The 24,872-nt window shown below is 40.4% G+C and overlaps 1 protein-coding gene across 3 annotated transcripts in view; it reads left to right on the top strand.

The window, feature by feature from the left end:
* Positions 1 to 24,636, top strand: part of ephb2b (eph receptor B2b) — a 229,763-nt gene extending 205,127 nt beyond the window's left edge. For 2 of the 3 annotated variants that reach the window (XM_034693093.1, XM_034693085.1), the window contains exons 10-16: positions 2,048 to 2,170; positions 2,289 to 2,536; positions 11,370 to 11,585; positions 11,988 to 12,137; positions 14,915 to 15,108; positions 15,916 to 16,071; positions 19,905 to 24,636. In XM_034693093.1, the coding sequence (XP_034548984.1) occupies positions 2,048 to 2,170; positions 2,289 to 2,536; positions 11,370 to 11,585; positions 11,988 to 12,137; positions 14,915 to 15,108; positions 15,916 to 16,071; positions 19,905 to 20,013 (1,196 nt within the window). In that variant the 3' untranslated portion in view covers positions 20,014 to 24,636. The remainder of the gene's footprint in view (positions 1 to 2,047; positions 2,171 to 2,288; positions 2,537 to 11,369; positions 11,586 to 11,987; positions 12,138 to 14,914; positions 15,109 to 15,915; positions 16,072 to 19,904) is intronic. The other variant, XM_034693099.1, reaches the window with a different exon arrangement.
* The last annotated feature ends 236 nt before the right edge of the window (positions 24,637 to 24,872 follow it).

The raw sequence follows: 24,872 nt of genomic DNA, 5'->3' as shown, positions 1-24,872 counted from the left end.
TATATATATATATATATATATATATATATATATATATATATATATATATACAATAATAACTTTATTTTTTAAGCGCCTTTTAAAAACAATGGTCAACATAGTTTTTGACAGACAGCAGGGCATACATAAGAACAGAGCATAAGAACTCAACTGCAAATATATGCACATGTTAATCTAGAGTGCAGTCTTGATACAGGGGCACATCTGGAAGTTTTCTCTGGGTTGGCCTAACAGGAGTTTGTGCTTTAGTCTGGAGGGCATGAAGTTGAGTGTGCAGAAACTTATTTCCCGGAACACCAGTTTACGTTTTTAAGTATTTAAAAAAAAACCACCATTCATACAAAGAAACTGTTAAAATAACAGCATTAAAAAAATATGACATTAAGCAAAAGTATTCAAATACCCTTTACTTGGGCTGCCATTGGCCTAGTGGTCTAAGTGTACGCTCCATATACAGAGACTATAGTCCTTGCCGAAGAGGTCGCAGGTTCCACACCCGGCCTTTACTATTTGCTGCATGTCTTCCAGCTCTCTCTACTCCCCACATTTCCTGTCTCTCTCCAGGTTTCCTATTAGATAAAGGCAAAAATGCCCCAAAATATAACTTAAAAAAATAAAAATAATAATATAGGATCATAAAAAAGAAATACAGAAATGAAACTGTTAAAGCAAAATAAGATACAAATATTTTTAAAATAAAATTAATTTAATTTAAATTAATTTGGTGATTACTAATGTATGATTTACTCCATGTGCAATTTTCACACATTATAATTGGGGAAACGTAAATACTGTATATTTAAACCAGCAAGAGTATTCACCTGTGTACAAAATAACACCACCATGGCAATCAGTAAAAGGGGCGTGTTGCATTTGAGTGAAAGGTTAAAAATGAGGCACTTTATTGTGCAGATGAGTAAACAATTAATGAATACAGTCTTCTAATTAAGACAGGCTTCTAATTGAGACATCCTTTATTGCAAAATGTGCAGCCAAACTCTGTGAATAAAAAGGACCTGGCTTTTGATGGGACCTGCTTTTATGTGAAGTTTAACAATATATATATAATTTCTGTCTCCAGTGGTTATATGAACTTCACTACTAAGATGCCACACACTTGTTATATTCCAGTGTATAGGTTTGGTCCATCCCAGGCCACCTTAAAGAAAAGGCCCTAGATTTGGGTCAAAATGTCCAAGTTAGCCACACAGGTGCTTCAAAGCTTGTAGCAGCAGAAGCCAAAGTGTCCTGCATGCATCCTGTCCTCCCACCACTCTCGGTCCAGACTTCTGCCCTTGTTTTCGGAGGTCTCTGCCATCGTAGCAGGGTGGTCTGTTGAACACGGCCTCATCTCTGGAAGCAATTGTAGGGTTTTAGTAATAGCAGGATTTTGGCTGGTCGGTTCCTCTCCATCTGTCCATCTCTGCAGCCCGTTTCTTCAGTGTGCTGTGCCAGGGTTTCTCAGACATTTTGCATGATCTTCTTGCTCTGCAGCAGCCCAGGCATGATTTCACTCTCGGTTAAAACAGCCTGAGGCCTGATGTGGAGGTGAGAGCAGAATAATCGGATTTCAAACTCAGGACACTTAAGTCCCTGGACACTGAAAGGCCACCTTAAGCCAATTTACCTGGCATCAGGGCTTAGGAGAGCCAATTTATTTCTTGGAGTGGATCTGGGCGGTGCTGATATAGGGCCTGGGTTTCTCTCCTGAGTGTTAATGGCACGGTGACTCACTGGAGATGATATATATATTAACCTGCCTTATCACAGCTAAGAAGACTGGGAGGAGCATGTCCTTTCTGGCTGAATAACTACACACATTATCAATGAGGCACTAGGCATAACCACCATGTATAACTACACCACCTCCTCCATCTTTTGACCTTCATCCCTTGAATGTCTCACATGAATTAGAAGCGCACACTTGCAGAGGAATGCATGAATGTAAAGAGAGTTGATCTTTAATGTGCCCGACTGTGAAGCCCTCAGAAGTGTGAGCATGACCACGAGAATTAAATATTATAGCCCCTCTTTCCTTTTTTCCAAGTGACTCCAGGAATGAAGATATATATTGATCCGTTCACATATGAGGACCCCAACGAGGCTGTGAGGGAGTTTGCCAAGGAGATTGATATATCCTGTGTGAAGATCGAGCAGGTCATTGGTGCAGGTAATGGAAAAGCTCGCTAAAACGTGCATGGAATAATCACATAAAGAAGCTTACAGTAAAGTTAAAGTTTTTCATCTTGCTCAGATCACTGATTTCTCTTACATGTGACTCCACACAGGAGAGTTTGGAGAGGTGTGCAGCGGTAACTTGAAGCTCCCGGGTAAGAGGGAGATGTTCGTAGCCATAAAAACCCTGAAGTCTGGCTACACGGAAAAACAGAGGCGAGACTTCCTCAGTGAAGCGAGCATCATGGGCCAGTTTGACCATCCCAATGTGATTCGCCTGGAGGGCGTGGTCACCAAGAGCAGCCCGGTCATGATCGTGACTGAGTTCATGGAGAACGGATCTCTGGATTCTTTCCTCAGAGTAAGTGACAAGTATTTTTAAGAAAAAGCTGTGGTCTTCTCAAGCGGCAAACTCCGGTCTCAAACGATGAAGCCAATGCGGAAGTGATATAAACTGCAATACTTCGAAAATCCGCTTGAGGCTGGCTGCAGAAACACTGGAAACCACATAGATGTGAATGGGAAAAAGACGATCTTTGCAGCATTAATTAACATGTTTACAGCCTGGTTCAAAAAACGGCTTGGCCCTACAACGCTAATCTCTCTAATGGCATACACTGTACGGGGGGTGAATTTTTTTCTAACGTGACGGTTAAGAAGATATTAAGGGTCTTCTGCTTGCAGAGATGTAGCAACATTACCTACATGTCCCATCATGCACTGCCCTCTTCATTTGTATTTTTAAAACAGCATTTTTACTATTTGAGGCACGAGCCAAGATGAAGGCTTGATATTGAAGCTAAGATAGCCTGCAATTCTTCAGAGCCACAAAGTGCAACTCAAAGTAATTGATCGATTGTTTTTGGACGTCTTTTGGAGGGAAAAAGATCCTGTGTAGCTTTGTAGCTCCATTTTTAAACCATCTGTTTTTAACCATCATGCTAGCTACTGGTACGGCTGAGCTCACCTTACAGAAGCATTGATAGCTGTGAGGAGGAGACCCCTCTTTGCTTGTCTCTTGTCGTCTTGAACTAAGGAGTCTTATTCACCTAATAGTATACCACTGTTTCCTTTAAATGCAGTATAATGACACAACGGGGATATGAGCTTTTAACAAGTTTAGAACCAAGCGGCAACCTCTGCTCTTAAAATATGAAGCCCGTGCGGAAGTGTTACAAACTGCAGTTCATCGAGCGTCCACTTGAGGCTGGCTGCAGAAACACTGCAAACCACATACACACCCATTCAAAGAAGACAATCTTTTCAGCAGAATTAAACATGTTCACAGCATTTTCAATGTTATTAAACTTACGAGTTTTGCCCAAATAAGGACATGGCTGACTTGATTGACAGGCGGGCACCCTGTAGCTGTTAGCGAAAAGGCTAAAGGCCCGCCTCTTTACATCACACTAGCTCGGATGATGTTAGGTTGTGTTCAGCATTTCCAATATGACACCCGTCAATGACTGGCTTCAAAACAGCACTTTAGAAACAGATGTGTGACGTCACGGATACTGTGTCCAGTTTTTAGATGACGGAAAAGCTACATTTTAAAATTGCTTCTTATAAACCAAACTTTATGGTCAATAAATGCAGCATAAGATGTATATAACTGCCGAAAAAACTACTGCAGATGTTTTCACTTTTTATTACTCACTCAAAAGATCAACAATCAATATTACTTGCACTTAGTTTTACTTCATTTAATTGATAGTCGTTGTTTTGTATGAGACAATTAATTATTCCTCCAGACAAAGTTTCCGCGAGAAAACTCAAAAATTAAACTCTCATTTATTACAATATTAAATCACTGAAGTCACTGCTGTTGTATTAAACTTATACAAGTTGCATAATTGGTTATATGGTCATCAAAACACACTGCTAATAATGTTAAAGTGAGTACACTCAGCCCTGCACTGAACGTTAGCTTCGCAGGCTGACATATAGAGCTGCGTCGCTGCTTGAATCCCTGCAGTCTCTCACCTTGATACTCCAACAGTAATGACACAATGATCGCAAAAGATTAATTAGAGTTGCTGACATGCATGTTTGCTGACTGTCAGCCGAGCTACCTGCTAGCTACCTGCCAGAATCTGACACGAAGAAAGCAGACAAAGTGTACAAGCAGCATTTTATGTTTCTTTTTTCCAGCCAACTCACAGAAGAAGCAATAATTAAGAGCGCATCTGAGAGGTAGTTGTCAGTACAGCCGCATCCTGTAGATTGCAGAGGCACTGTTTATTACGCTGTGTTGCACTGGAGAATGATCGTCCTGTCACTTTAAAATCTAACTCCTGTGATGTATACGAAAAGGATTCATCTTGCTGTCCAAGTTAGCTTAAGTTTATAAAACAGCTGACAAACAAGGATTTAAAACCTTGTTGCACACACAAAATCTTAGCTGTACACATATTTGTCCTGATTTTTGACACGGTTTATACACTCCTGCACATTAATCCGCCTCGAAATAAACATTAATATTCACACAGTCTCTCCTCTGGCTGGTTTAATGTCAACCATGACTTCTGAAGAGGTGTTTTCACCTTATGCAATCCTGTCTCACTCTAAACAGATGATCATCACCACCAGTATGATTTATTCACTCCTTTTTTCTATGTTTTTCTGCAGGCGTAAACGACAAATTACGCGTCTTATTAGAATCAGTGTCGTACTTTCGTGTCTCTTTGATGTTCCTCTTGTTTTTGCTTTGCATTCACCGCTCATGTAGTCCACTGCTGATTATGCATTTCTCTATATACAGTATACACACATTCTGTAGGAAACTGCACGCTTATTTTCTCCCCTGAGTCCCTGACAAGAAATATGCAGCGCTCACAAGTTCACTGGATTTTTAATTTTCATAATCTAACCAGAGGAGGATATTACGGCGCACCGGCAACGCTCTCCCATTTACAACCTCCATAAATAATTCAAATACTTTGCAGGACTTTAAATGAGATGTCAGATGTTAAAAAATTAGGCTGGTTATAGATGGGATGTCACACAGCCCTCCACCATCTGTCTTGGCGTGTCAGTGGAATAAAAACAAACTTTTTTCAAACAGGATATTTTGTAAGCTTTTATCTTCACTAATGGATCTCGTTTGCATTTTCAGAATAAATGAAAAGAGCCTCGGATTTATGGAAACTGGAGAGAAATGAGCTTAGCCTCATACTGTTTATTTTCAGTTTGACCTGAAATGAGGTAATGGGAACTCTCTGTTTAATGTGATACAGAGACAGTGCCAGTGTTAGTAGAGAGGGAATGCCAAATTATGAAATAACTTACGGCCAAATTCCACCAGATCCGTGCCCAGTCCGGCTCCGATACATTACAGCACCGGATCTGATAGGTTTCTATTGTAGTCAATGCATTAACTTCTGCTGGATCCGCTCTGTTGCATTCAGGCTGCTTCTCGAGCCCTCCGGATCAGATACACAAGACTTCTATTTTTGCCGTATGCAGGACCACGACGCATCAATCTCAACAGAGCAGAAAACCTGAGTCACATGACTCTAGCTGTCCGGAGGTCCTGCTCAGTGCTCCGTTCTAAAAAATGCATCCGGTGGGTGTTGACGGATGAGAGAGCACCGAGCCGTTTCTGTTTCTGATATTTCAGCCAAGTTCCTCCCCCAAAAATGCAAATTTTCACTGGGTAATTAGCTGTCATTTCTACATAAGGTAGGACCCTCCTTTGTCTGGTTAGTTGTTCCACCCTTAAGGGTTCGACCTGTGAAGCAGCACGTTACTTCCAGAGTGTTTGTTCGTGAAAATATGTTCAATACTTTGGAACTTTTAATGTGAGATAAACAGTGTTAAACTAGCACATATGACTCATCAGTATGTTAGTGACATTATCCAGGCTTCAGCAGCTTGAAGCATTGGGTGAGGCTCTACAGCATCACTGAACCACCTGTGTCTGATCGACTCTAATCAGAGGTGTGCTGGCTTCATGCAACTGTAACTGTTGACTTATTCCTCCATACTTCAAACAAAAAGCAAAACATGTCCTAAAACTGAAAATAGTTTAACTTTTGTTTTTTAATTTTTGTTTTCTGTGTTGTCAACAGTTTCCACAAATCCATGGATGTAGTCTATCACTAAATATCAAAACAGGCTTTGCAAAAATGCAAATGAGAGCTATAAATGAAAAGTTTCCAGAAGTTTGTGATTGCCTTGAAAATTGAAATTACTGAATTTGAATGTGGTTTATTGAATAATAATTTGCATATGTATTGAACCTTTTAAAGAACTGGTATCAAAGAAATTTTACATGTTTGAAATTAAATCCAAAAAGTATCCGGTACTTCTTCAAGTTTTCGAAAGTAAAACCAGTGGGACCATAATTAACCATGCGACACACTCCACTACAGCACAACTTCACCAAAATATAGGAAGTTGATGTTTATGTGGTAAGTTGAGGATTTAGTTGATAAGAATGTTTACCTTTGAAAATACCAACAAATGTTATCTGAAGACTCTTTCCAAACAGAACAGGTCTAGACCGTACTCTATGTTCAGTTATTAACAAAGACCCAACATCAAGACAGGATAAGATCCAGTCCCATCTTACAGACAGGACTCAGTCTGATCTCATCTTAATCCACCATGAGCAGAGCACTTTGCAGCATTTAGCAAGTTACAGTGGCAAGGACAAACTTCCTTTAACAGGCAGAAACCTCCAGCAGGACCAGACTCATGTTAGACACACATCTGCTGAGACGGAGTTGGGGTTGGAGAGAGGGGTAGAGGTGCTCTGACGGCTAGTTTAAGTGCTCAGCTGTATCATTACACCCAAACCCTCCTGCAGAAGAGGATGTGGAGCTTCTGTCAGCACTCTGCTCTCACCGAGTCCTCAGTCTGTATTTTTACTCTGCGGCACAAAGCATCAGCTCCCTCTGGAATCTGATCTCCTAATGAAGGCGCTTTGTGTACATGCAGATGTTGTTAAACACATTTGACAGCTTGTTGTGTTCCAAACAACAGGGAACTTCTGCAGCAGCTCATGGTGTCAGTTTAGGACAACAACTGCTGATGGTGTCTGAGTCTGTGAACGCTCTCTTGGAGGTGATTGGTGTGGATGGTTTGTGAAAACGGTGGCTGCAGTGTGAGCTGTGCTGCCTGCTGAATGACTGTCTCCCCTGCTGCCTCGTGCAGACGTGACAAGAGATGTTTCAATACTGTTTATTTTGCAGATACCAGCTCTGATGCTGAGACTGAAGTGTAGCCTGATAGACACCTTTCTGATTAAATGGAGAAACACTGATCATCAACATTTTAGCGCTCATTCTTCACACTCAGCACTCAGCACCTCGCTGCTGTTTCTTATTCAGTATCAGATCGCTGCGTTGGTTTGTGATCTAGCCAACACTCAATTTTACATTTCAGGCTGTTTCAAAAGCGGATACCTAGGCCGTATAAAATATTGACTTTGTCTCAGTGAAGTTATCCAACCTAACTTTTAATCACCTTCGAAACAGGCAAAGAGTTAGAGAGCCTCCTTGCAAACAGCTGCAGCATGCCCACCTGTCAGTCAAACCCCTGCACCTAGTCATGCAAATTAATGCAGAACTCTTAGTTTAATATAATCAGAATGAGTGAGTTATAAAAAAGAAGTTAACTCCCATATAGTTTGTACAAATAAAGAAACTAGCTTTCGACACTCTGATCCCAAAATGGACTCTTTAGTAGAGGCCTGTTATCAGTTTCTTTAATTATTTTTTATTTATTTATTTTTTCACAAACATTGTTAAGAAAACTTTGCCTAAGTAATGAATAAAAAGACATTTTGTTACAAGACATTTATCTCACAGGTTGAAGATCACAAACTGAGCTTTGTTCTCTGGATTAAAAGAGATAAATGATCCCGTTATGAGTAGAACAATAAGCCGAGATCTAGAAATAACAAGCTTTGTTTTCTGGAGATAACAAGAAAATAGGACGAGAAAACTGATAAAATAAAAAGTATCATGTTCTTTTAGGGCTTCTGTACTAAACATAAAAGGAACACAGTTGTCACCAAGTAACTTCAGATAATTAGAAAAGCCTGTTTTCAAATTCTTTAATTTTACTTTGTTTTGTTTTTCATAAACATTTGTTTAGAACATTTTACCTCAGTAAAGAATAAATATAAATGCTGTTACGAGACATTTATCTTACAGGTTGAAGAGCAAAAACACAAAAAACAAGCTTAAAATAATAATAAAATTAGATGAATTATCCAATTATCACGAGAAAATACATTGAGATCTTGATATAACGAAGAAATTAACATTATAAAATAATATGTATTTAATCATGTCCTTTTTGGGCTTCCATAGAATGGAGCATTTATAAAACTAATCTCTGTGAAAGCTCCTGTGAGAAGTTCTCAGCTGTTCAGAAACAGACTGAAATTAATAATAATGTCTCTTTATGGCCTGCAAATAGCAATGAAAACCAGCAACAAGACTGTCTGCTTCTAGATAATTATTTCTAATGTCTTGGATCGCTGCTATGAGGCAGGAGTCAGAAGAGACAGTTTGCTACAAAAACAGACAGTATTTTTATATATCAAGCATCAAATATTCACAGTGAGTGATGTGTTTGGCTGTTAGAATAAATGGGGACAAGATTTTTATCAGAAAGTAGCTCATTGATTTGTAAACAGAGGGTGCAAACATTCCTCACGAGTTTAAAAAATAAGATTTACATTCATGGTTTTCTGCAGTTTTTTTAAATGCATTAACACAGAGATGTCACAAACACAAGTCCAGACTAGGAGTCTGATTTTTAATTCAAAGCAACCTAAAATAGTTTGAGCCATTCCTCTTCTCAAACACTTTTACTCTGCACATGTGATTTTAGTTTAGCCTGTGAGGGTTTAGGGCTCAGGGTCCAGATTTGGATTGGGCCCAGAACTGGTGCAGGGAGGACACACCTATCAGAGCTTTACTGGTCTCTAAAAACAACTACTGTTTGTAAAAGTAAGAAGGAAAACACCTCATTACATTTTTTTTTATATATATAAATAAATGATACCAGGTCTTGATCCACATAGCTTTTACACTCCTGGTAATTTTTTCCACATAACTGACCCTGCAGACTTTGGAGGAATCTTCCCAATTAAAGTTTATGCAAACACAGCACACAGATTAGGTGGCAGTGTGTAAATCTGAGAAAGGTTTTCATGAATTATGCATCCGGCTTAATTGCTGCGGTACAGGAGGAGGAGCAGCTTGACGTGAAGAGAAGCATCCGCTGGGCTAATGAGCAGCAAAGTGTTTGAGAGAAAAATAGGCTAGTGGAGCGGTCATGCAGACTGTTAATATGTGCGTGTCCTTCCAAACCCCCCCCTCTCCGGGGCTGTCCGTCTGTCCACACCCGTCCTAGAGCCCCCATGCTCCTTTCTCTGGAATCTTCTGTTCTCCGGGCGACGTGGTGGGTGGTGGGGAGAGTGCAGGTGTGCGCAGTTGGAGGCACAGCTGCACCGCTGCTCCAGACGCTCTGCATGCATGTGGTAAAGCCCTCACCAAACCGAGGAGGGGAACAGCTGTAGACAGGCAGCCAGACCCAGGCTTAGCCCCCCACCCAAGCCCTGCAGAGGCTAGCTCAGCCCAACCAGAACCTCCCTGTTAGGGTCCTGTAGGGCCCCAGCAGAGAAACTTACACTGCAAAGTAACGTCTCTACTTTAGACACACGTGGGTCGGGTTACAAATAAACATGTCAGGATCCAATTATTATAATAAGATTAAATCTGCTACACTAACAACAGGTTTTTATACATGGAGCGATGCTGGAGGAAAAAGAAAATCATATCAAATAATGTAAAGTGAAACAAAAAATTTAGGATCTGATTAAAGCAGCTTTTGACTTACTTTTATGAACATAGTTTCATCATCAGGGCATTTCTCTTTGAAGCACTCAGAGTAATATTTTGCAACCCCTTGAAAGTCTGAAACAATAGCACCCTAAGACGAACTGAAGATATCAATAATAATAATAATAATAATAATAATAATAATAATAATAATAATAATAATAGTAATAATAATATAACAGGCTGGTGGGACCTCTACACCAACATGTCTGTAATGCAACTTGCTGCAGTTCTGATTTGAGAATGTGAACTCCAGATAGTAACAACAGACTTCAAAGAAATTTTTCATATTTTACGATTGACTTCTTTAAAAGTCAATTACACATCACAGAATTTAACTTTGACTTGTTGGACTTCTAAATGAGTTTAATTAAAGAGACGGTTTTACACTTTTTCAGTATTAAGTGAGAATGTTTGATTTTAATTCTAAACGTTGGCAAAGTTTTGAATTGTGAGGTAAACGTGTGTTGGAGTAATCACAGGCTGAGTGGCTTAGTCAAAAAGTTACATGACATTCAAGCGAGAGGGACACAATATGTGACATCACTGATTGGAGAATTTCTTTATTGAAGCAGAATATATGTAACACTTACCAGACAGAAACATCCTGTTCAGTTCTTTGTTGATTGGGGATTTTTTTTTCTTTCCCTTAACACATTTTTTGGGTTCAGATTCAGGGTCAAAAACTTTGGTCATATTTTTTAGTTTGTCATTATAAAAAGAGAAACATGACTTTGTAGCATGGAAACAGTGGAAAACGGTCCCGGAATGCCAAGTTCTGGAGTGCTGGGTTTTGAAATGCTGGTGTGCGGAATACTGAGTTCTGGAGTGCTGTGTTCCAGAATGCTAGGTTCCGGAGTGCTAGGTTCCGGAATACTGAGTTCTGGAATGCTGGCTTCCATTATACTGATTTCTGGAGTGCTGGGTTCCGGAATACTGAGCTGTGGAGTGCTGGGTTCCGGAATGCTGGTGGGCTCTTGAAGATACAGTAGCAGAAATGAAGGGTACAGAGGCTGAAATGAGGGTTTTCAAAACCACCAAAAGTAAAGGATTAAATGATAAAGTAAAGGAATTATTAGTATGTTTGATTAAATAAAAGTTATCAAAGATTTGAATTGTCAAATAAAAACTTTTACATTTAAAATGTGTATTTTTAGAATCCAAAAATGTTTTACAGAGTCACTTAAATTTACATTTCATCTAGTAAATATTTAACTGCATGAACATGTAATGTCCACCGGTGAAATCCCTGACTGTCCGTCCATCACTTAAATCACTGAAAGGTCTCCTATATGTCAACATGCATTGTAACAAAACTTTTTTTCTGTCTTGCAGCAAAATGACGGGCAGTTCACTGTGATCCAGCTGGTCGGTATGCTCCGCGGCATCGCCTCGGGAATGAAGTACCTGGCTGACATGAACTACGTGCACCGAGATCTCGCCGCCCGGAATATCCTGGTCAACAGCAACCTGGTGTGCAAGGTGTCCGACTTTGGCCTCTCACGCTTCCTGGAGGATGACACTTCGGACCCAACGTACACCAGTGCTCTGGTAAGAAACCTGTATTTGTCTTATTGACTAAATCAGGATCCAAAAGGATTATTAAGGTGGTTGAATATTTATCTGACCTATCATGATTGATCCTGTTCATCCTGTGCTGTCACTGGATTTAATTTAACCACAGTGTACTTTAACACTGCCCCTCCTATCAGACACACATCGCCCCTTCACCTGTTCCTCCTCCTCCTCCTCCTCCTCCTCCTCTTCCTCTTCCTCCTGTATTTCATGTTCCACACGTTGCTCCCAGGAGTTTTCTTATATCCACCTCCCAGTTTGGGTTACCGTCAGTATTGTTGCCGTGAACGGTGTCTCTCTCTGGAGCCAGGACACTGTGACGGTCGGGTTTCGGGTCTCGTTTCCACCCGCTGAGGTTGTGCCCTTTGTGTTTCACAGGGAGGGAAGATTCCTATCCGATGGACTGCGCCCGAAGCCATCCAATACAGGAAGTTCACCTCTGCCAGTGATGTGTGGAGCTACGGGATCGTGATGTGGGAAGTCATGTCCTACGGAGAGCGGCCGTACTGGGACATGACCAATCAGGATGTATGTATTTAACTTCCCTTCGGTTGTTAGGATAATCTCAGCTGGGTCTTTAGTGAAATGTCCCGCTTAAACACTTTTTAAAAAACAAAGGATCACTCCGTACACTCTTTTTTTTTGCTTCCTGAGTTTCATTACAGCCTCAGACTCCTCAGAGATTGATTTTGTCATCCTATCTGCTTTCTTTTAGCTTAACAGCAGCTTTCACTCAGGGGTTTTTATATGAAAATTCCCCTGCAGTCACTACAGAGACATAATCAGATCATTTGAAATGCACGGCAGAGCTCAGTGGACGATTTGTGCTCTTGACTGGAGCCTCCATTTCCTGTCTCCCTCTGGGTAGCCGAGGAGAGAGCAAATTATGGGGAGAGAGATAATGAAAATAGTTTCAAATTGAAAGTGAGAACACTAATGTGCTAAGAGGGACTGAGGAGCTCACCGGTTATCTTATTAGCAGCTCCAGATAGTGTTTCTGCTCCATCGGGGTCCTCGTACGAAGGTCTCATGAATGAGATTAATCTGGGTTTGAATGGAACTCCTTTAATGGCCCCTGATAATGAGCAGGGAGATTGTGCGTCCTCGTCACAAGTGTCCTCCAGGTTGTCTCACTTCTGTGTGCCCTCCTGGCCAACAACATCCTCGGCCTGAGTCAGACGCAGCTTTAATGCGGTGTTACCGGGAGAGAGAGAGCATTAAAGAGTTTGTAAAGGCCACCGATGAGGTCACCGCTGGCAGGAGAACGTCCTGGAATAAGGTTTATGCTCGTAATGACCTAACGGCTGTTTAACAACTCTTCAAATCCAGAAGTATTGTGCTGATTTGTGCTCAGATATATTTATTTGTACATTTATAGTAATAAGGATAATTTACCAGCTTTGACTCATTGGAGGGAACACAAAGTAACGAGCGCAGCAGCTGGTGGGGGGAACAGATGCTCTTGTAAAATGTTCATCAAAAGAGATCGCATTAGTGCCAATAATTACTTCATATATTAGACATGACTTGTGAACGCAGCTTGAATGTGGGGCGTCTTTCAAAAACTCCAAGAAAAAGCTCACTCTTTCAGGATCAGAGTCAGAAATACTATATTTATCCTGGGGGGGAATTCAGTCATTACAGTATGCTGTTCCACAAAGTATGTAAGAAAGTCAAAATATTAATAAGGAGAAGGAATAAGATAAGATATAAATAAAGATAAAATGCAAATAAAATAAAGATACAGTAAATTAATTTATAACATTCCACACCCATTAAATCTTAACCAGCATTTGAACAAATTCACTACAATTAAGTATTTGCATGATTTAAGTTTTGGATTATGGTCCAGGTGTTATGAGAACTTAAATTTTAAATCTTTGTTTCATAAAAGAATTTACTTTTTGGGGCATGAACAGATTCAGAAATTGAGCAAAGGAAAAAACACTGTACTTTGCACCATCAACAAATTGTGTATTTTGCACAATAGCTCTTGAACTCACCATCATTCCACAGACAAGGTAAAGAAACCTCCTTATGTTTAGTTGTTCAAATTAATTCATTTTTTTTATTTTAATCATGATTAATCGCTGAATTTTAATAGTTAATCACTATAAATCATTTTTTTTATTGTATCTTAAATTCAATTATTTTGCATTTCAAGACAGTTTTCCAGACCATAACAAATATCTAGAGCTGCTATTTTATTATTTTTTAATTAATTTACCTTTACATTTATTTTGATTTGTATTTTTTCTATTATTATTATTATTTTTTTTTTCCATTACATAGTGCAGAAGACAATACATTGTGATACAGAACATTCTCTGGACCCCCTAAGTTTACAAAATGTTCACTCTGGTACAGTTGGGTCTGGACCACTGAGGGGGCCATGTGCTCTTTCATACTCACCTCTAAGTCCATGTGTGTGGAATGTCCTTAAACAAACAAGACAAAAACAAACAGGACTAAAAAGCAAAACTCTAAAACCAAGAAACAATTAATAGATAAATGCAAGAATAAATATTGTCAGGTGTATGATTAATTATCCAGGCACAACCCTTAACATAAAGTCTCTTTGATAGTGAATGATCTCATAATCATCATACGTGTTGTCCATAAAATTAATGTAAGTTGTCCATATGTTGTCACATATGCCCAGCTTTACTATTATTTTGTAATATAGTAGTCTAGTATCTGTCAATGTCTTGATTTGGGGATTTAAGAAATGCTGCACTGCTGCACCAGAGTGATCTGAAACCATGACTTAGAGATTGGAGACGGCTTCAAAGTGCTTATTCAGGGAAAAATAGTGTTTATGTATTATATTTTTCTAAAGAATGACACTGTAACATGTCAAGAAAAATGTGCGGGAATGCATGTTCATAGTGTCCAATCAGTGTCAATGTGGTCGGCAGTTATTCCGAGATAATTTTGATAACTGACTGGCATCAAATGATCCCTGGTTATTCATTAAAATATTGTTCCCTGCATCTGTAAGGCATATTGTAACGTGCCAACCTGAGCACATGCCCGAGATCTGAGCCACAGGTCTGTTAAAATCTAATAATTATATGTCAGAAAATATCAGTGAGAAAGTAATCTTTTCTGCACTAACTTTTTAAATTCAAGTATATTTTGTCACAAATGTTTATTTTAACACGTTTTATTTCTACTACGATTGAAATAAAGTATGTCAGTTCTTCCCTCCACAGCTAGATCCTTCACTCTCCCTTATCCATCAATCGATCCCCTCTCTGTGGAGCTCTAAAGTAACCCTCAGAGATCTGTGTCTCCCCCTGCAGGTCATCAATGCCATAGAGCAGGACTACCGGCTGCCCCCGCCCATGGACTGCCCCAGTGCCCTGCACCAGCTCATGCTGGACAACTGGCAGAAGGACCGCAACAACCGGCCCAAGTTCAGCCAGATCGTCAACAACCTGGACAAGATGATCCGTAACCCCAACACGCTGAAGGCCATGACCCCGCTGTCTTCAGGGTGAGTCAGGAGGAGATCATTGAAGGAATTTGTTTCAGATATTTGTCTCTATTGTCTTCTGGTAATACGTGTAGCCATAACACATGGTGAGTGAGTGTTCTTCTCTGCTCCGGTATCTGATTGTGGGTTTATTCTGACTCCCACAACACAGATCTTTGGTTTGAGAATCGTGTGATGATATCTAGAAGAATATTACACGTCTCATTCTCTCATTGTGTATAGGCTGCTCTCTCTTTAACAGGAGATCCTGCTCCTGCTGCAGTGCCATCCGTGGCACAGTTGACTTTTCTTTCAAACACAAGTGTGTCTCTTGTTTCTCCTGGCGCCGGGCGGTTATGTAAATTAAAGCCTTTTGGTTTGATAGATCAAAACCTTCCCACGAAGCGCTCTGGGTGAAACCTGGTTTGTAGCAGTTTTGCGATTTGCAAAACAAAACAATTTGAAGCGTTTCTGCTCTGGGTGTTAGTTTCCTTTGAGCGACTGGGTTTACTGATTTCCATTATCCCCCTGTCTGTACTTTCATTTGTGGTGTGTGGGGGACCCAGAGCCAGATTTTCCACAGACACTGAGTGGGTATATTGGCTCTCTGAAGCCTATCACTTCATTTGGAAAATTCACTTTATAAAGAATCAGTTTGGAAAATATTGGTTCACGTAAAAGGCCGGGGGGATTCTCTTCGGTCCCGTCTGAATGTAATGTAATAACTCACGTTCGAATCAAACACAGGTGGTCCGGGCTGTCAGGGACGCAGAGCTGCCATTTTGTATCATCATTACTCTTAATGCCTCCTCTTTGTGTCTCCCTCAGTGTTCATCTCCCTCTCCTGGATCGGAGCATTCCTGACTTCTCCAGCTTCAGCACCGTGGACGAGTGGCTGGACGCCATCAAGATGGGCCAGTACAAAGACAACTTCGCCAACGCTGACTTTTCTACATTTGACGTGGTGTCCCAGATGACTATGGAGTAAGTGCTGATGATATCTGCTGTTCTCAGTTGGACCAGTATGAGGAAAAGACCACATGAGGCGGGTCTGCAGAGTCTTGCGTATCTTGCTCAGAGTAGAACCATATTATTTAGTATGTAAACCAGCAGCTTTTGGAGAGCAGAAAAGTATGACAGAGGAATTTGGTTCAGAGCTCTACTTTACTTTTTCTCTGCAGCAACAAAATGCATACGCAAAAGTTACACAACGAGGGAGAAATGTCTCTAAAAGGTTCCCCAGTATTATTTTTTGCCTTTATTGATAGGACAGCTGAAGAGAGACAGGAAACATGGGGAGCAGAGAGCAGAGAAAGACGTGCAGCAAAGCGTCATCGAACCAGCGGTGGTTGGGTCAAGGACTCTTGCCTCTGGGGCGCTTACTCCCAATTTACACAGGATGCGCAGAGTCAGCAGCAAATACGTTCCCATTCTAGTCAAATTCAAATTCAAATTCAAATTTGCTTTATTGGCATGAACAAAGACATGTTATTGCCAAAGCACATAAATTCATACAATATATTATATATATACATACTACACTCACCATATATACATTAAACACACACCATATTCATTACATATTATATTCATCACATACATATCAACCATATAACCACATATCAATGCTCTGGTGTCCACAAGGCGCGTCTCAGCTCCATCTCGGGAGCATGACATACGCTTCAAGTCTATTTTGGACGGAGCCCGTGCCCAGCATGGGTCAACTACACAGAAAAGAACAAACTGGACAGGAAGTCAGGCTCGAGGATCGCATGTAACATCCGCCATTTTCAAAATAAAACATCATATACGAACTCCTGATTGTTTAAAGATCGTATCGATCAGAAATAGTCATCGATTATGGATGTAAGCTACAAACAGCCACATATCTGTGATCCATGTCGACTATGACAGGACTTTAAGATGATAACTGTGTCAGAAGGTAACAGGACAACAAAACAGAGCAGAATTCTTATTATTAAACTCATCTAAACCTGAAAAAACTAAACTTTATAGTTAATGCAGCATACTCAGTGACGATTAAAACACAAACGTAATGGAATACTCTCCAAATGAGCAGAAATTCAACCACAGAAAGTCTCTGTAACCTGTTGTTAGTATGTGGGTCTCCCTATGCTGGACCCAGCTGATCCTGCCTGCTCTGAGCTGGCGCTACCCTCCAAACACACGTCCTTGGTAGCAGGGCTCAAGCCCTCGGACGGAGCAAACACGCTGCGCAGCAGTAACGCAACACGGCGCATCATGTGTAAATTAGGGGTTACACAGCTAGGCCAAGGGTATCTCCTTTCAAACCTCTGAGACTGACAGTTTACGGTTATTTTAAATGTAATGAGGCAGAGGTAATAAGAGAGGGGTCTGAGGGTCCTCCCCCTGAACATTTTGAGCATCTAACACTTTATTCCCTGTATTGTTGTGAATATTTTTGCACCATCTCAAACCCTCAAGTGGAATACAGTCAGCACTGAATCCTCTCAGACTTTTATGCCGGCATGCGTTCAGTGAGAGCGTGCTTTGAGATGGTTTGAAAATGAACAGGATGGGCAAGGTTTTAGACTAATGGTTAAGTAGCACCCATATAGTGGGAGGCCTGGGTTCAATTCCAGCCCGTGGGCCCTTTCCCCACGTGTCTCTCCCTGCTGGTTTCCTGCTTTATCACTGTCCTCTGCTCTCTAAATGAAAAAAGGTATAAAATCTCCAGACAAAAAAGAAAGTAAGATACAGCATTGAATAATAAAAAGTATAAATTAATGCGTCTCACAGTTCAGTGTTTATATATTTAGTCAGACTCTGAAAAGTCACACTGACATTAATGTTAATACTGTATTAATCAACTATAGTGGATTTTATCATCAGCCAACAAACACAAATCAAAAAGTAATGATAGATTAAAAAGTTTCCACCTGACCGTTGAAGGAGTCCCGGACTCTCCCTCACAAACACCAGACTCTGCCTCTGGCCCTCCATAAAAGCTGCGAGGTGCGCTGCATGTAATTAGCAGATGGTAATGTTGCAGTTACAAGACTGAACAGTGGGCACCGTCGCTCGCAGCCACGACAGCGCCCTTTATTCCTCCACCATGTGTTCGGCAGACAGGCCTCTGTTTGACCTCGCTTTAAGGAATGTCATGAAACATTGTAATACGAGGTGATGCCAAAATAGGAAAAGAGAAAGGTCTTACAACTGACGATGTAATCGTGTTATGAGCACTCTGTAGAGACACAGATACAAATCAATCCCTTGTCAACAGTCACGAGACAGATGCAGACTGACCCGCAGAGGGATTCACTTCTTGGAACAATACGCAGGGTTATGTGTAATCCAATAAATGTGATTACTGTTTGGATTCAGTTTCATTGTCTGGTCAACAATGAGTGAAACTAGAAAAACGTGGACTGAGAAAGCTTTGATGTGTGTGATATGAAAGTTATTATTGTTTTTATTATTGAACGTTTTTATTAGACTCAGCCAACATGTTACAAAACAACAATACAGCCATTAGACTCAAAGACAAAAAAAACAAGATTTTTGAAAACACCTAGTCCATAGTCCAGAAGTAAAAAAATAAAAAATAAATAATAGATCATTAAAAACATTTTTTTTAAAATAAGTAAATACATAAATACAAAATGATAATACTATTAAAATCAATAATAATGAATTAGAAAAAGTTAAATAAGTAAATACAAATAATGTAATTAATAGTAATAAAAATAAATAAAAGAATATATAAAAGTTAATACAAAATTGAAAATAAGTAAATACATACATACAAAATAATAATACTATTAAAATCAATAATAAGGATTTAAAATGTTAAATTAATAAAAAAATGAATACATAGGAATAATAATAAATAAATAATAGATAATACAAAAAATTTAAAATAAGTAAATACATAGACACAAAATAATAATAATATGCAAACTAATAATAATGTATAAATATCAATAATAATGTATAAATATCAATTAAAATAAATAATTTATAGATAATACAACACTAAATATAAGTAAATACATGCATACAAAATAATAATACTTTTAAAATGAACAATAATTATGAACAAAAAGTGAAATTAATAAATACAAAATAATTTTATGAATAGTTATTACAATAATAAAAAAAGCTGTAAAAAAATAAGTATGTGATATAAAAGTTAAAAACACATCTTCTCTTTAAAGGTTGGGACAGCAGTGAAATAAAAATAGAAAACTGTCAGCATTGATTATAATGTAACTCAGAGTATTTTTTAGATTTTTTTTTGAAGCACTTCAATTATGATTATATGAAAATCCTTTATTTAATCACGGATAAACCGACCCGCTCTGATTCTTCATCAGGGTAAAAAGGTGCACTGAGGGCAGGTAAAGCAGTGACTGTGGGAATATGTTTGGAGCCGATACAAAGAAAACCTGAGGATTACTTTTAGGATGTGCACATAACCTCTAACCTCAGGGCTGAATTCTGAGTCTACAGCAGAGTTGTGTTGATGAAATGTCATGAATAAGTGACTAGTTTGAATGAATTAGGTGGTGCAGTGCTCAGACTTAACTAGATTAATCCAGCATTCAAATATTTTCTTGGTTTTATAATCTCTCAGGCCTCAGACGGACTCAAATGCAGATTTTTATCAGTAAAATTATGATGTTTCATGCCTGATTACGTCCTTCAGTTTCCCTCCAGAGTGTGTTTCAGCTGCCTCCCATGTGTTATTCTGATATCTGTATTGTGTGTATGTTTCAGATAAAGACACATTTGCTAACATGAGCGTGACATCTGCTTCTCTCTTCCCGCAGTGACATCCTGAGGGTGGGAGTGACGTTAGCAGGCCATCAAAAGAAGATCCTGAACAGTGTCCAGATGATGCGGGCACAGATGAACCAGATCACGTCTGTGGAGGTCTGACCCTCGGAGCAGAGCAGAGGGGGAAGATGAGATCGGCGGTTTGGGGTTGCAGGGCTCTGTGTGCTGAGGATGGAGTGGATGTTTTTTTCGCAGTTACAGTGCGTCTGGTCTTCCCTCCAGACTACCATTCATCCCTTGTTCCCCTTCCACTCTTCCCTCCTCCTTCTCCTCCTCCTCCTCCTCTTCTCATCCCTTCACCCTGACTCTCCCTCCATCCGCGGGATCAGCTGCGGGGAGAGGCAGAAGTCCATACCGGGCAGGGGGGGGGATCTGCAGCCGACCCACCAACACGGAAGGCTAGAAGTGACCAGCAACACATTCTTCAATCTTCCACCAACTTTTCATTTGATGTTGAACTTTAATTTTTATTTTTGGTTTGTTTGTTCTGATAATTTTGTAAAGAATTTTTTAAAGACGTAAAAAAAAGAAACTGAGGAAAGGGGGAGGAGTTAATCTAAATTTATAGATGATTATAAGGTTGTACGATAGACGGACTGAGTAGGAAAGCTACCCTTTAAAAGGGCGAAAAAAAAAGAAACAAGGGAGAGAAGGCCTTCCTCCGCACGGCGTGGATCTCATCTCTGCCGGCTCTGATTTCAGACATGATGAGGAGACACAATGCGCAGAGGACAGTGAGGGACCTGACGTGCACTCAGACCTGTTTCCCAGGAGAGGAAGTAAATTAAAAAAACATGTAATGGACTTTTGGCATAGACTGATGTCAAACACATTCAGAGTGACGATTCACACGCTGGAATCAACGCTACAGAAAAGAAATGTTTTTCATCATTGCAAGTAGTTTTCTATATTGTGTGAATTTTTGTGATGAAGACTCCGTCTCACCATGCTTCCTCTCACTACGGACAAAGTTTGTTTATTTTCCCTCTTACGGTCACACCTCTCCAAGAAGAATCTTCCCCGATCATGATCCTGCACACGCCTGACCCCGCCACCATGCAAAGACTCACACCAGTGCAAACGATTTCTACAAGAGAAGAAGAGCTGACTGCAGGGAGGATGTGGTTGTTGTTACCTTTAGTCTCTTTCCTTATTCTGTGAAAACAAAACAAAAACAGCGACTTCCTACACAGATCACGCCAAAAGAAACAGGTTCTACTGTTTACATCACAGACAAACAGTCGGTCCTCGTCCACATGGTTCATGTCTGTGCACATGTTGCACACGCACACGCACACAGAGAGCAACAGTGGCTCCTGAAGCGTCGGGACTCATGTTTGATAGCATGCTGAGTGAGTGCTTAATTTCACAGTGCTTTGATTTGCTGCAATTACTGGAACTCTGTTTGGTGAGAGCTTGGGTTTGACACACTTTACAGAGTATAATGTGGCTGCATTATATTCCCTCTTTCTTCTTCTTCTTCCAGTTTTTTTTTCCTTTTGAAGATTTTATGTTTAAAACAAGTTTTGATACGACATGCGTACATAAAAAGAATCATGAACAGACTTTACAATCAGGCGTATGTTGGATTGAAGACAAAATGCAATGTGTTATATTTTTGCAATTTCTGTATGGATATTATTAGATTGAATATTGGTTTTTTTCTGCACTGAGTCGACTGTTTGACTCCAAAAACACTCTGGATCTTCCATCAATGCTAAGAAGTTTTATTTTAAAACATGACACATGTTGGTGCACGACCATGTAGAGAAACCAAACAGCCTTTGTTTTCATTTCTCCGTCACTGCAAGCATTTCCTTTCTTCTTTCCTCACAAGTGCAGAGCTGTCCATCATTGTTTGTGTCATCCTCGGGAGCCATGTTTATGGGGGGGGGGGGGGACATGGAGTTTGTAGCATTGCAGTGATTCCCTGGAGATGGTGGGTTTGTATATACAACCGTTAAGTGATACCAGCTCCTCCGAGGCTCCTGCAGACCTGACAGCCAGACATGGGCGTCCAGCTGTGAGCCATCGGTGAGATGCGTCCGGCCTCCGCGGGGCGCCCACACCCCGATCACAGCCGCTCTGTCCGGGGCGCTGATTCCCTCCTGCTACCCTTGATCACACACACACACACACACACACACACACACACACACACACACACACACACACACACACACACACACACACACACACACACACACACACACACACACACACACAGACACTTACGCCTGTCCACCACCTGTCTGCCGCTCTCACTGATCTCACCACAGTCGGACTTCTGCAGTTGTCTGGTTTCGTCTCGGTGAGTTTCAAAGCAGCAGCAGCAGCAGTCAGGCTGACACTCATCAATGCAGCAGTCGTGTCTTGTCTTGTTTGAAAAAGATTTCCTCCAGACTGGACATTGCTTCCATGTTTGAACCAAATCCTCAGAGTTTTTGTGGCTGCAGCACCAAAAACCTTCGTAAAGAAAGTGAGAAACCTCAGTGAGTGCACCCCCAAGTCCACCCCGCTTTCATTATCCTGGCCCGTCCAGAGAAGTCAAGGCCACAGATGTGGAGAGATTTTGATTCTTTTTTCTGCTCCATAATCTCCTTTTGGTTATTTTCATCTGCACTGACACATCAGAAAGAGATTTTTGTAACATACGAGACTCGAGGAAGAGAATCATGAGCTGTTAGTCATAGCTAAGAGACGAACGAGGAGTGACTCTGTGACCTAAATGCCGCTGATGCCAATGTGCAGTTTTGCTTTTTCAACTAAGCTTTATACTGTCTTCCCTTTTCCATTTCTTAATACTTAACAGCTCATCAGTTTTACGTCTTATGTGAGGCTGAGGCTGTACCTCTTGTCACGGCGCGCAGAATACTCCTTCGTCAGGAAAAACACTTACAGAAATTAATCTTAAGTCTACATGAGGCTGGTGAGTTTCTGCTCCGGCCCCATTAAAGCCCGTTCAGACACTTGTCTACAGACACTGCCAAGAGTTTGAGTTATTAATCGAGCAATTATCCTTGAACTCCGATTCAAGGAAGTACCTAAAACTGGGTGGGCAGACATAAAACCAAGCTGAAGTTGACTTTCTGTTGCATCCAGTTAGAGCCGTCTGGCAGCCAAGAGCATTATTTTCCTCCACTCTGTCTGAAGAAGTTTGTTGGTTTTCATGTCAGCTGAAGGAGTTTTTTTTTTTTAAAAAAAACCCTTTTGATAGAATCTGGAGGGTTTGAAGCACCGCATGAAGTATTTATGTATCTTATGATTTTAATGGCACAGAGAAGGCGTATTGTTGCAGCTCAAGCCGAGCTGAGGAGAAATTGATGCACTTATGTTGAGTATTTCAAGTGTTTCTGACTCTCTTGAACAAAACACTGACTGCTTTCTTTGAAGCAGAGCCGAGCCTGTGAGTGAAGCCCTGACGTCCAAAAACGGAGCTATTTATTAATGTTTCAAATTCAAGGGATTAAAACATCTAGTTCAAGAGATTTGGCCTAATTTGGTGATCATTCTTAATCACCTCTCTGAAATCAGAAATTTAATCTGAGTTGAGTTACAGTCCATAGCCGTTCAGTATTTTTAACAGTCTTAAAGTTTAGGAATATTGGACCCCTTTTAAAATAAAAAATCTACAGTATTCTTTTAAAGATTTGTATATACAGAAAGCTCTTTGTGCCCTTTTATTTCACTTCCCCCTTTTAAAATGCTTTTGTCACTTCATTTCCCAGAGAGAAAATGTGCTATTGAATTTTTCAGATGTAGTTTTATTGTGAAAGTTTTACAGCACCGAAAATATGCCATCCACACACTCCGGCCTCTCCAGTTAAAGAACTTTTTTACAGCTTTTGGAAATTGTAGTAGATGCATTGCGGTTTGTGACGGTCGTAATGGTTTCACACAACGTTTGACTACTTCCAACTTTCAGCAAAACAAACTGTACAATCTCCTCTTACGTCTGTGAAGCAAAAGTTTTAAAAAAAGAAACACACAGACACACACACACGCACTCTCGGTCCTGCCCTCACTGTGTGCCAGTTTTTGAAGGACGGAGGAAAAGCGTTAAGTCTCAGTGTTACTGTTACATGAGAGTGTGCATAAACACAAGCCGTGCCAGCGTCAACCCACCGGGCTGCGTTTGAACGCCGCCCAGCCACAGCACGGTCAGAAGCGAGAGGTCTGCCTCCTGATGTGGGAGACAGAAAATGGCTCCTGTATAATGGATGCGGTTCACAGCACCAGAGTGCCCTCTACTGCTGTGGTGGTCAAATGTAGCATGCTGGAGGGACTTTTCCAGGAGCAGAGAGTCTGAAAGCTGCAGCAGGCTGAGGCTGATGATGGACAAACGCTGGCTGCTGCCGCTCAGAGCAAACCTGTGTCTTTCCCTCTGTTGGACAAACTTTCATACCACTGAATTTCCCCAAATGACCCAGTGTTCCCCCCTGTCCCCCCCTCCGTCTCCCACTACCACTCTGGCTGTTGGCTTAACTACAGACGGGGATCTTCAAGTGTTCCCCGCTCCTTTGAAGCCCACATTGTAGACCAGTGCCGGTTCAGACCACTGTGACTGATGTGGGAGATTCTGTATTTCTGTATAAATGTATATTGACTGTAACCCTGTGAATGATGTAACAATTTCATTATTTGTAATATTGTCATTGGTTTATTTTCTAAAAATGGAAAGCCCAACTTGACTCTCCTCAATAAAAAATAAGATCTGTTATAAAACCGGGTTGTGTGATTTGTTCATTATTTGTTATTAATAATCTTAACATCTGTAGTTTTTCAGCTGTTATTTTGATTATACATTTAAGCATAAAATTGTCTCTATTGGGAGTTTTTAGGTGACTTTTCTTTCCACTATTACTTATGTTATTAATTTCACTGTATTGATTTTATTTTATTTTTAAGTATTTCATTTAAAATCATGCTTTATTTGGCACAGAGGTTTCGTGTCCCTGTTT

Source organism: Notolabrus celidotus, chromosome 1 (assembly GCF_009762535.1).
Source record: "Notolabrus celidotus isolate fNotCel1 chromosome 1, fNotCel1.pri, whole genome shotgun sequence".
NCBI classification, from domain to species: Eukaryota; Metazoa; Chordata; class Actinopteri; order Labriformes; family Labridae; genus Notolabrus; species Notolabrus celidotus.
This window is presented reverse-complemented; position numbering and strand designations above follow the sequence as displayed.